This window comes from Oncorhynchus kisutch, linkage group LG18, assembly GCF_002021735.2.
Source record: "Oncorhynchus kisutch isolate 150728-3 linkage group LG18, Okis_V2, whole genome shotgun sequence".
NCBI classification, from domain to species: Eukaryota; Metazoa; Chordata; class Actinopteri; order Salmoniformes; family Salmonidae; genus Oncorhynchus; species Oncorhynchus kisutch.
In genome coordinates, this window is record NC_034191.2 from 36,865,704 (window position 1) to 36,879,415 (window position 13,712).

Below are 13,712 nucleotides of genomic sequence, written 5' to 3' on the forward strand. Positions count from 1 at the left end.
GTGCCTGAATTATTGTTCGATGTCTGGGCCCATATTCACAAACTGTCCCAGAATAGGAGTACTGATCGAGGATCTTTTCATTATGATTTAAAAGGCAAAACCGATCCTAGATCAGTACCTGTAGTACCTCCTCAAAGCGTCTCAGAGTAGAAAATTGGTGGTAAGTGCTGAGAATAAAGATGTTTTAATCCTACTTTTACGGGTCAAAATAAAAGCTATGCATGAAGCCGCTTTCAGGGGCTCCTGAGTGGTGCAGCGGTCTTATGGTTCGATTCCAGGCTGTATCACAAATGGACGTGATTGGGAGTCCTATAGGGCAGCGCACAATTGGCCCAGTGTCATCTGGGTTCGGCCGGTGTAGGTCGTCATTGTAAATAAAAATGTGTTCTTATCTGACTTGCCTAGTTAAAATAAAATAAATCATCATAAGAGTCCCACCTAGTGGACAGATATTTAGGACACCTTATGATAGGTCCTAACCAGTTAAGAGTTACCAGCAGGCTTCTTGATAATAGCGAAAAACAGCAAGTCAGTGGTTCTGGCACCACATGCAATTGCTTTGGAGTTGTTAGAATGTTTTGATATTTCTATATAATCAATCTATAAATAATCTACCCCTATGGCAACACGCAACCGTATCTATTGCACGTTTGACAGTGATTTCGCACGAGGCCTGTTTCACATGAGATGCCTATTGCCTGAATACCTATAACCACTAGGCTAAACAATAATCATGTTTTTCTTTCCATTATTTTATTCAACTACATCATGTTAAATGAAGTTATCCCTTTGGAGCGCAATATCACATTGTTACAAAATATGTCTAAATTTGGAAGTACTATAGATCGGGCAATTGAAGCCATCTAGGGCCTAAGCTAACTTTGATTGTGTTCGATGTAAATGATTGACCTTTTTACGCACTGTAATCGGCAAGTGACTTGATCGTCATCACTATCTTTCCTTTGCGGTACCTCAATTTGTCGTGATCACCAGCCGAGATAAACTTTTATGAATAGATTTCACTCCTGGCTCAGAGATTGCCTGAGCAGTGTCTTAAAAAACGTCATCCTGAAACCTACTCTGAGCTGGGAGGTTTTTTTTGTCTTAAAAAAACGATACAACAGGATTCCTAGGACCTTTTCGGGTGGAGACGTTTTGTGGATACGGCCCCAACACTCCTACTCTAAGACATGTCGTGAATACGGACCCAGGACTGTACCGAATCAAACAAATACAAAAAGTTAAGTACTACTGTGTCTTTTGTGATTCTACAGAAAACATCTAAGCATATCAGAATAAAAAAGGGATATTAGTGTTCTTTTGTTTTACTTGATGTGTTTTATTCTGTTAGACAGTGTTTCTGTGGCAGGTGATAGATGACATGAGTAACGCTCTGGGAACAGGCAGCTAAAACCCTTTTTGGTGGTCATAAACAATGGGGTTCAATGAGATACAGACAATAGGATGGATGAAACGATCCACACGATCAAACCAATCCAACAACATGGGAATCCTAGTTACAGCCTGGCGGTATGTTCTAGAAGATTTGATAATCAGACTGAAGGTGAAAATCAACCTGTGCAGATGTAAATAGTTGGAAAGTAGAAACATATCCAAGTATTGTACTGAAGTAGAATTATTGTCCTATTACTGAACCACTAGGCTAGTCTGTTAGTTAGTCAGCCTGACACCTGAAGTACTGTATGTGGATGGCTGCACCTCTACTCCCGCTCAGCAATGGCCACCAGGTGAGTGTCGATCTCTGTCTCAGAGAGTGTCCTGTGAGAGGAAAGAAGAGAAGATGAGAGTGGATGTTAGAAACCAGGGTTGGGGAGACAGAAAGAGAGAATTTTGGCTGTTGTTCCCTTGTTTAAATCCTTGAACATTACCATATGAGCATATAAAAAACACAGTGATGACAAAATGCAGTTACTGTGATAGTATAGTACCTGAACTTGGGGCTTTCCTTAGTGACCACACCCACTTCAATTTCACTGGGCTTGAAGTCCATGGACAGAATAGAAGAGAGACAGGAGATGGCCAACTATAGGAGGAGAGAGGGAAAGAAACAGAGAGAGTAGAGAGAGCGATTGAATACAGTACAGACTTTCACTTTTCGCCAGATGTTTCCATGAGTATCCAGGGGCATCCATCCGCCTACCTCCACAGTCATCTCATATGACAGCTCCGGCCTCTTCTTCAGTTTCTTCTCCAGGTAGCTGTTAGCCTCTGTCTGCTTGGCCCCCACGCTGGTGGCCCTGAAGCCACAGAAGTAGCCTGCCGGGTCACACTTATACAGCATGGGACCCAGCTGGGGGTCCATGGCCACCAAGATCATACCTGGAGACATTGGGAGGAGAAGGATATGGGTCTGAGTCCTCTGTGTGGGAGTTAGGACTCACCTACTGCACATAGATTTTTTTCAATCACTTTGGTGCCATTTTCACAATGCAAAACACTCAAATCTAAACAGATCATCAAAATGGCTCATGTTTAAAAACTCTCAGCACATCTTCAGTTGACTGGGTGCAACAAATAAATTCAGTCTTTTGTTCACTGCACCAAATCACTCTTTCAATTTGGATACATATTCTATCTACTGAACAGAAATATAAATGCAACATGTCAAGTGTTGATCCCATGTTTCATGAGCTGAAATAAAAGATCCCAGAAATATTCCATAAGCACAAAAAGCTTATTTTGCTCAATTTTTGTGAACACATTTGTTTACATCACTGTTAGTGAGCATTTCTCCTTTGCCAAGATAATCCATCCACCTGACAGGTGTGGCATATCAAGAAGCTGATTAAACAGCATGGTCATTACATAGGTCCACCTTGTGCTGGGGACAATAAAAGACCACTAATATATGCAGTTTTGTCACAAAACACAATGCCACAGATGGCAGAAGTTTTTAGGGAGCTTGCAATTGAGATGCCAACTGCAGGAATGTCCACCAGAGCTGTTGCCAGAGAAGTGAATGTTCATTTCTTATCCATAAGCTGCCTCCAACTGTCACGGTCGTCGGAATAATTATCGGACCAAACTGCAGCGCGATATGGTTTCCACACAATATTTATTTGAAAACGCACAAAACAACAAAGAAAGAACGAAACAAACAACTAACCGTGACTACATAGGTGCTACGTGCATTAACTCAAAACAATATCCATAAAACACAGGTGGAAAAAAATGCTACTTAAATATGATCCCCAATTAGAGACAACGATAGCCAGCTGCCTCTAATTGGGAATCATAACAAACACCAACATAGAAAAACTAAACTAGAACCCCACTGTCATGTTCTGACCATAGTTCTGTTATTTTATCTTTGTTTTAGTATGGTCAGGGCGTGAGTTGGGTGGGCAGTCTATGTCGGTTTTTGAGTTCGGCCTAGTATGGTTCTCAATCAGAGGCAGCTGTCAATTATTGCCCATGATTGAGAATCATACTTAGGTAGCCTGGGTTTCAGTTTTGGGTTGTGGGTGTTTGTCTTCCGTGTCAGTGTTTGTCGCCACACGGGACTGGTTTGTTCATTTCACGTTCGTAGTGTTCAGTTTATGTTTTAAAATAAACATTATGGACACTTACCACGCTGCGTTTTGGTCCTCTGATCCTTCTCGCTACTCCTCCTCAGAAGAGGAGGACGAGATCCCTTACAGAAACACCCACAACAAAAGGACCAAGCAGCGTGGTAACGGGCAGCAGCAGCGATTGCAGGACTCATGGACTTGGGAGGAGATTCTGGACGGCAAGGGACCATGGACACAGGCTGGAGAATATCGCCGCCCCAAGGCTGAGCTGGAGGCAGCGAAAGCCGAGAGGCGGTGGTATGAGGAGGCAGCACGGTGGCGCGGCTGGAAGCCCGAGAGGCAGCCCCCAAAATTTCTTAGGAGGGGCCACACAGGGAGTGTGGCGAAGGCAGGTAGGAGACCTGCGACAACTTCCCGTGCTTACCGGAGAGAGAGAGGGACCGGGCAGGCACCGTGTTATGCCGTGAGGCGCACGGTGTCCCCGGTGCGTGTGCATAGCCCGGTGCGGTACACCCCAGCGCCTCGTATCGGCCGGGCTAGAGTGGGCATCGAGCCAGGTGCCATGAAGCCGGGTCAGCGCATCTGGTCTCCAATGCGTCTCCTCGGGCCGGTGTACATGGCACCAGCCTTACGCATGGTGTCCCCGGTTCACCAGCACAGCCCAGTGTGGGCTATTCCACCTCGCTGCACTGGCCTGGCTACGGGGAGCATTCAACCAGGTAAGGTTGGGCAGGCTCGGTGCTCAAGAGCTCCAGTGTGCCTTCACGGTCCGATCTGTCCGGTGCCACCTCCACGTACCAGCCCTCCGGTGGCAGCCCCCCGCACTAGGCTGTCTCTCTGTCTTCTCCCTACAGGTGCTCCCGACTGTCCAGCGCTGACAGAGCCTTCCTCCTCTCCAGCGCTGCCAGAGTCTCCCGTCTGTCCTGAGTTGCCAGAGTCTCCCGTCTGTCCTGAGTTGCCAGAGTCTCCCGTCTGTCCTGAGTTGCCAGAGTCTCCCGTCTGTCCTGAGTTGCCGGAGTCTCCCGTCTGTCCTGAGTTGCCGGAGTCTCCCGTCTGTCCTGAGTTGCCGGAGTCTCCCGTCTGTCCTGAGTTGCCGGAGTCTCCCGTCTGTCCTGAGTTGCCGGAGTCTCCCGTCTGTCCTGAGTTGCCGGAGTCTCCCGTCTGTCCTGAGTTGCCGGAGTCTCCCGTCTGTCCTGAGTTGCCGGAGTCTCCCGCCTGTCCGTCGCTGCCGGAGTCTCCCGCCTGTCCGTCGCTGCCGGAGTCTCCCGCCTGTCCGTCGCTGCCGGAGTCTCCCGCCTGTCCGTCGCTGCCGGAGTCTCCCGCCTGTCCGTCGCTGCCAGAGTCTCCCGCCTGTCCGTCGCTGCCGGAATCTCCCGTCCATTTGGGACCCGTGGCGAGGGTCCTCAGTCCGAGGTCGGCGGCGTGGGTCGCCGCTCTTAAGAGGCCACGGAGGCGAATAGAGAGGCGGAGAAAGACTATGGTGGAGTTGGGTCAACGTCCCGTACACAGAGCCGCCACCGCGGACAGACACCCACCCAGACCCTCCCCTATAGGTTTAGGTTTTGCGGCCGGAGTCCGCACCTTTGGGGGGGGGGGGGTACTGTCACGTTCTGACCATAGTTCTGTTATTTATTCTTTGTTTAAGTATGGTCAGGGCGTGAGTTGGGTGGGCAGTCCATGTTGGTTTTTCTATGTTGGTTTTTGAGTTCGGCCTAGTATGGTTCTCAAACAGAGGCAGCTGTCAATTGTTGTCCATGATTGAGAGTCATACTTAGGTAGCCTGGGTTTCAGTTTTGGGTTGTGGGTGTTTGTCTTCCGTGTCAGTGTTTGTCGCCACATGGGACTGTTTCGTTCCTTTCACGTTTATTGTTTTGTATTTCGTAGTGTTCAGTTTATGTTTTAAAATAAACATTATGGACACTTACCACGCTGCGTTTTGGTCCTCCGATCCTTCTCGCTTCTCCTCCTCAGAAGAGGAGGACGAGATCCCTTACACCCACATAGAAAATAATAACTAGAAAACCCCCATTCACGCCCTGACCTACTCTTCCATAGAAAATAAGGGCTCTCTATGGTCAGGACTTGACACCAACGTTGTTTTAGGATATTTGGCAGTACATCCAACCGTCTCACAACCGCAGACCACGTGTATGGCGTCATGTGGGCGTGCGGTTTGCTGATGTCAATGTTGTGAACAGAGTGCCCCATGCTGGCGGTGGGGTTATGGTATGGGCAGACATAAGCTACGGACAAGAACACAATTGCATTTTATCAATGGGAATTTGAATGCAAAGATATATCGTGATGAGATCCTGAAGCCTATTGTCGTGCCATGTATCTGCCGCCATCACCTCATGTTTCAGCATGATAATGCACAGCCGCATGATGCAGGGATCTGTACACAATTCCTGGAAGCTGAAAATGTCCCAGTTCTTCCATGGCCTGCATACTCACCAGACATGTCACCCATTGGGAATGTTTGGGTATTTCAGTTGACTGATTTCCTTATACGAACTGTAACTCAATAAAATGTTGATATTTTTGTGTTTATATTTTTGTTCAGTATAAGTATCTGTGTTTCAAAATGTAATATTCACTTGACTTTTAATATGATTTTCTTGTCATCTGTTAACAATACAATTAACTATTACTTAATCAGACTGCTGAAAACGGATAACTACTGAACCAAAGCTATGTAGTGCCTAGTTAATGTACAGTGCATTCGGGAAAATATTCAGACCCCTTCCCTTTTTCCACGTTTTGTTACGTTACAACCTTATTATGAAATTGATAAAATTATATTGTTTCGTCTCATCAATATACACAAAATACCCCACAGTGACAAAGCAAAAACAGGTTTTTAGAAAATTAAGCAAATTGATTAAAAATAAAAACAGAAATACCTTATTTACATAAGTATTCAGACCCTTTGCTATGAGACTCAAAATTGAGCTCAGGCGCATCCTGTTTCCTTTGATCATCCTTGAGGTATTTCTACAACTTGATTGGAGTCCACCTGTGGTAAGTTCAATTGATTGGACATGATTTGGAAAGGCACACACCTGTCTATATAAAGTCCCACAGTTGACGGTGCATTTCAGAGCAAAAACCAAGCCATGAGGTCGAAGAAATTGTCCGTAGACCTCTGAGACAGGATTGTGTCGAGGCACAGATCTGGGGAAGGGTACCAAAAAAATTATGCAGCATTGAAGGTCCCCAAGAACACAGTGGCCTCCATCATTCTTAAATGGAACAAGTTTGGAATCACCAAACCCAGCCAAACTGAGGGAGGTGACCAAGAGAAGAGATGGTCCCTCTGACAGAGCTCCAGAGTTCCTCTGTGGAGATGAGAGAACCTTCCAGAAGGACAACCATCTCTGCAGCACTCCACCAATCAGGCCGGAAGCCACTCCTCAGTAAAAGGCACATGACAGCCAGCTTGGAGTTTGCCAAAAGACACCTAAAGGACTCTCAGACCATGAGAAACAAGATTCTCTGGTCTGATAAAAACAAGATGGAACTCTTTGGCCTGAATGCTAAGCATCACATCTGGAGGAAACCTGGCACCATCCCCATGGTAAAGCATGGTTGTGGCAACATCATGCTGTGGGGATGTTTTTCAGCGGCATGGACCAGGAGACTAGTCAGGATCGAGGGAAAGATGAATGGAGCAAAGTACAGAGAGATCCTGTTCCAAAAAAACCTGTTCCAGAGCACCCAGGACCTCAGACTAGGGGAGAAGGTTCACCTTCCAAAAGGACAACAACCCAAAGCACACAGCCAGGACAACGCAGGAGTGGCTTTGGGACAAGTCTCTGAATGTCCTTGAGTGGCCCAGCCAGAGCCCGGACTTGAACCCGATCAAACATCTCTGGAGAGACCTGAAAATAGCTGTGCAGCGAAGCCCCCAATCCAACCTGAAAGAGCTTGAGAGGTTCTGCAGAGAAGAATGGGAGAAACTCCCCAATACAGGTGTGCCAAACTTGTAGTGTCATACCCAAGAAGACTCAAGGCTGTAATCGCTGCCAAAGTTGCTTCAACAAAGTACTGAATATACTGTCTGAATACTTATGTAAATGTTATATTTCTGTTTTTTCTGTTAATACATTTGCAAAAATGTCCAAAAAACTGTTTTCTCTTTGTCATTATGGGGTATTGTGTGTTGATTGATGAGGGGGAAAAAAGAATGTAATCAATTTTAGAATAAGGCTGTAACGTAACAAAATGTGGAAAAAGTCAAAGGGTCTGAATACTTTACGAACGCACTTTAGTTTGATAACTGCTGATCACCGTAAAACTATATCATTTGTATGTATAAATGTATCAATTGGACATCAATTTTATGTTGTAAGGTAAAAACCGAATCACATATGGATGTGGCTGTAAATACTACATCATCATTCTCCATCAGTGTGCCTTAATATGACAAAGTGGAAAGCATCACTCTATTGTTCTACCATCTGGAATTATAGTGTAGTGTACACTGCACTGCTGAAATACCTGGGTTTAAACAATAAGGCCTGAGGAGATGGGGTATATGGCCAATATACCACGGCTAAGGGCTGTTCTTAGGCACGACGCAACGCAGAGTGCCTGGATACAGTCCTTAGCCGGGTTATATTGGCAATATACCACAAATCCCAGAGGTGCCTTATTGCTATTATAAACTAGTTACCAACGTAATTAGAGCAGTAAATAGTACTTTTTCTTATGTCATACCCATGGTATACGGTCTATACCACGGCTTTCAGCCAATCAGCATTCAGGGCTTGAACCACCTGGTTTATAAAACAATACATTTAAAACAATATATATAAAATAACAATTTTATAGATACACTGTAAGATGATGAATTTCAAGCAGAGAGACAGGCGATACTGTAGCAGTTGACAAGTCATGTAGAAAAGGTGATCTTGTAGAATGTTGAATGGGGAACAAATGGCTTACAACACTGCTATGTTTTTACAGTAGCCAACTGCTTTACAATACCCCAATTTCTGATTTATTTGTCCTACGTATGTACTGTAAAAAGATAATGGAGCCGTACGACTGAGATATTTCTCAACATGCTCACAACCTGCCATTGGATACAAATTATAAAATAATTGGGCATGTTAAGTTATAGTCAAATACTGTATGGAAAATGATATTTACCATCTACTACTCTTTCTATTGAGCACTTCAAAAATAACATTTTTGAAATGTGTAACTTGTATTCTTTGCTTTTGGATGAAATGGTAGTTAAAATGACTAAATGGTGAGCCTATCATTACCTGATGTATTGGTGACTAAACTAAATGTTCTCTGGGTATTTCACGTAACACCTTGATTTTGCATGAATGACTCTGGGGTGAAAGATGTGTGAAACCCCAATGAAAGCACAATGAGAGTTTCTAAACATAAGATAGGGGGCATTACAAGTGTTATCAGTTTAGAGTTATGAGTTTAGTGTTATGTAAATATACGGCAAGGTGATAAAAAAAAATATATTACTGGGCAATCAGGGAGAGGAAAAAAGGGTGTATAGAGGTATTGAAAGAAAGGAGATTTACAGTCGGCCAGAGAAGGAACCAGGGGACTAATGGTAAGGGGGAGAGGGAGTGAATCAATGGAGAGGAAGAGGACAGAGAGACATAGTGACAGGAGGACAGGGGTACACCACTCACAGCATCCCAAAGGTCTCATCTCAGCGTTCTGTGTGTAGACCTGGGAGATGTCTGCCAGTCTCCGACACAACATGTCTGCTGTGATGTCATAGCCAAACTTGTACTTCCATTCGGCAGCCTCCACTCGTGCCCTGTGGACCTGGGATCGACTGTCCGCTGAGGGGGAGAGGAAGAAAGAGTAAAAGGATGCGTGTGTGTGTCAGTGGAGGCTCCTCAGAGGAGAAAGGGAAGGACCATCCTTCTCAGTGAATTTCATAAAATTAAAAATAATAAAACATTTAAATAAAACTACACTAAATATATTCACGTCACCAAATAATTTATTCAAACACACTGTTTTGTTGCAATGGCGTCTACAGTAGCCTCAACAGCACTCTGTATGGTAGCATGGTATAGCCGGAGGACAGCTAGCTTCCGTCCTCCTCTGGGTACATTGACTTCAATACAAAACCTAGGAGGCTCATGGGTCTCACCCCCTTCCATAGACTTACACAGTAATTATGACATCTTCCGGAGGACGTCCTCCAACCTATCAGAGCTCTTGCAGCATGGACTGACATGTTGTCCACCCAATCAAAGGATCAGAGAATTAATCTAGTACTGAAAGCATAAGCTACAGTTAGCTAGCACTGCAGTGCATAAAATGTGGTGAGTAGTTGACTTAAAGAGAGAGAAAGACAATAGTTTTAACAAATTAATTTCTTCAAAAATGAAGGAGAAGCAAGAGAGAGATTATCATTTTTTTTCATTTTCAGTTTCACTTAATTAGCTAGCAAATGCAGGTAGCTAGTTTAGCCTACTCAAATATACCCTGCTCAAAAAGACAGATGCTATGTTAGCTAGCTAGCTATGACTATCCACCACAACACTGGAACTCTTCCAAGTCAAGGTAAGCTTTTGGTTTTACAAATGTATTGCCACCAGGCTTCCGGTGTAAGTGCTAAACCGCTAACTAATTATACACTATAAAGTTACTGCGTGATTGTAGCGGGTTTACTAACACGTTAGTTCTATTAGCTATGTTGACTTTGATGTTACTTTAGCTAATATGGTAACAACGATGTAGGCTGTGTGTAGCAGTTAAGACATGGTTTGGCTTGGAAAGGTTATTTCGCCTGGTCACATACAGCTGATGTATTGTGCATTGAAGTCCACAAACGAAGGGAAGAGGTGAGAGGAGGACAGCACATAGATGCGAGCAGGAATACAACATGGCTGCTATGAATATCAACTATGCGTGACCAGAGGTGTATTCATTCCGCCAATTCTATTGAAAAACGCTTCTTAAATTAAAGCAAACGGAACGAAACAGGGATAAACATACATGAATTTGACCAATAGAAACTTGTTTGCAATTGTTGGACTAACGATTACACCCTAGATCAGCGGTTTTAAATGTGTCACTCACTGTCTGTGTGTCACTGTCTGTCACCAACATTTTCTCTTGACCTGTGTTGTAATCTTTCATTCATAGGCTAGGTTGTAGCAACCTCTTAATGGGTATAGGGATCATTTGAGTATCAAGTAGTAGCCTAACCCTATCGATGTTACATTGAAGTGGGTGAATGGAATATGAATGACAGTCATCCAATATGCTGTAATAGAAATAAGGCCATGCTCATAAAAATAAATACAAATGTCCTCCCTCATCTTCAACGGCACCAACCACCACTGGTGTGTATGTGTATGTATGTATGTATGTGTGTGTGTGTGTGTGTGTGTGTGTGTGTCTGTGTGTGTGTGTGTGAGATGTGAGATGCCATTATACACACCATTGTGTCCTGTCATCACACATCCAATGCGTGGGGTAAGTGGGTACATGTTGGTCAGAGTGGCAGAATCCAGCAGCTTGTCCTGTATTATAATGACAGGGTCACATATATACATATAGTAGATGGTACCTCATTGTTGTTAGGAATATTGGGTTGGTGCCACAATATAATATTTCGATTGGACAAGCTTTAACAAATCAGTGGCGTGTGCCCAGTCAGCAGAAATGCTCGAGACACCACTCTGTCATGCTTCACTGTTCATGACTGACTCTTTCTCTAACGCCAGATATCAATATTATTTTTTCTAATTTGGATGAAGTCAAAGACAACTAAGACAGAAGCTCCTGGTACATGGAAATGGAGCTAAAGACAGATTAGGAATATCTTACCGGCACTTTCTTCTGTGTGACCACCACAGCACAGTCTGTCCCCCGCACGCCCAGTGATGTCAACCCACCCTGCGCGATGGCTTTGAAGGCATACTCTGAGGGACAACACACGAGAACATGAGATTATACTTCTTAAATAAAGGCTCACTTTTAAAAGCTGCATGGGTTAAACAGGGGGCTTGGAACACTATAGGTCTAAAGGTGCACATGGGAAAGTCCCAAACATTGGTAGATCGCTTTATTGGCGGACATATTATACCACAGAGAAGTAACACATATTATACCACAGAGAAGTAACACATGTTATACCACAGAGAAGTAACACATATTATACCACAGAGAAGTAACACATGTTATACCACAGAGAAGTAACACATATTATACCAGAGAAGTAACACATATTATACCACAGAGAAGTAACACATATTTAAAACATTTGTATGTTTATAATCACAATATGGATATAATCACAATACACTACACGTTTGGCCTATGGGGATGCTCATCGTCACATACAGCTACAGCGCTGCAACATTCACTGCGCGACTATCTTAGATGATTTTAGATGGTATAGAACGATACATATACAGATGCTAGACTAGCCTAGGTCGTCCCCTGCACGAAACAAAACTGGTGAAATTAAACAAAATATCTCACCGACTTGATAGAGGCGGCCCTCTGGAGAAAAAATCGTAATGTGTCGGTCAAATCCAGCATTCGAACCACGGGACATTGCTTTGCGTCAAATGATGCTCACCTACAGTGAACTTTCGGCGAGTTACCTGTTACCTTTTCTGCAATATCCTAATAGCCTTATAAGACTATATTCACCGTTGTTGTCTGTTGCAGTAAAACAAGAAGAACAGTCTACAATAGAGAGCAGACGATGATAAAGGTGTTTGTTAAGCTTCCCGGTGGAGTTTTACTTTCTCTTTCTTTTTTCAATTAACCATGAGAAGACTGGCACATGTGTGTTGTGAACAACAATAGCGTGAGCAACAATAGTGGAATCTAGTTTCAAAATAAAAGTTTTGAATTTAAACTAAAGCAAGCAGATAAAAATAGTGGAATCATGACAAAATTGGACTATAATGCTAAACAAGGTTGGAATGTTGCTATACAAATTCAACAAATGATCATAATTAGTTAATTTGATGCAAAATAATTGGTTGAAATTGCACTGTGGATGTATTCGACTTCAGAATTGCATTGGGGGCATACTTAGATTGGAATGTACAGGCTTATCTATGGATCTTGTGTCTATTAAATTTTTATTTTTTATTTTATTTCACCTTTATTTAACCAGGTAAGCTAGTTGAGAACAAGTTCTCATTTGCAACTGCGACCTGGCCAAGATAAAGCATAGCAGTTCGACACATACAACAACACAGAGTTACACATGGAATGAACAAAACATACAGTCAATAATACAGTAGAAAAAAAGAAAACAAAGTCTATATACAGTGAGTGCAAATAAGGTCAAATAAGGGAGTTAAGGCAATAAATAGGCCATGGTGGCGAAGTAATTACAATATGTCAATTAAACACTGGAATGGTAGATGTGCAAAAGATGGATGTGCAAGTAGAGATACTGTGGTGCAAAAGGAGCAAAATAAATAAATACAGTATGGGAATGAGGTAGATAGATGGGCTGTGTACAGATGGGCTATGAACAGGTGCAGTGATCTGTGAGCTGCTCTGACAGCTGGTTCTTTAAGCTAGTGAGGGAGATGGGAATCTCCAGCTTCAGTGATTTTTGCAGTTCGTTCCAGTCAGTGGCAGCAGAGAACTGGAAGGAAAGATGACCAAAGGAGGAATTGGCTTTGGGGGTGACCAGTGAGATATACTTGCTGGAGCGTGTGCTACAAGTGGGTGCTGCTATGGTGACCAGCGAGCTGAGATAGGGCGGGGCTTTACCTAGCAGAGACTTGTAGATAACCTGTAGCCAGTGGGTTTGGCGACGAGTATGAAGCGAGGGCCAGCCAACGAGAGCGTACAGGTTGCAGTGGTGGGTAGTATATGGGGCTTTGGTGACAAAACGGATGGCACTGTGATAGACTACATCCAGTTTGTTGAGTAGAGTGTTGGAGGCTATTTTATAGATGACATCGCCAAAGTCAAGGATCGGTAGGATGGTCAGTTTTACGAGGGTATGTTTGGCAGCATGAGTGAAGGATGCTTTGTTGCGAAATAGGAAGCCGATTCTAGATTTAATTTTTGATTGGAGATGCTTAATGTGAGTCTGGAAGGAGAGTTTACAGTCTAGCCAGACACCTAGGTATTTGTAGTTATCCATGTATTCTAAGTCAGAGCCGTCCAGAGTAGTGATGCTGGATGGGCGGGCAGGTGCGG

The 13,712-nt window shown here is 43.7% G+C and overlaps 1 protein-coding gene across 1 annotated transcript; it reads right to left on the bottom strand.

The window, feature by feature from the left end:
* Window positions 1–1,315: 1,315 nt before the first annotated feature.
* LOC109908994 (proteasome subunit alpha type-6-like) lies at window positions 1,316–12,338 on the bottom strand. The gene is made up of 7 exons (XM_031796797.1): window positions 12,018–12,338; window positions 11,361–11,455; window positions 10,972–11,053; window positions 9,200–9,355; window positions 2,162–2,340; window positions 1,950–2,044; window positions 1,316–1,779 (listed from the first exon to the last, which is right to left on the bottom strand). The coding sequence occupies exons 1-7, from the start codon at window positions 12,091–12,093 to the stop codon at window positions 1,722–1,724; spliced, it is 741 nt and encodes a 246-aa protein (XP_031652657.1). The 5' UTR covers window positions 12,094–12,338; the 3' UTR covers window positions 1,316–1,721.
* Between the last annotated feature and the right edge of the window lie 1,374 nt (window positions 12,339–13,712).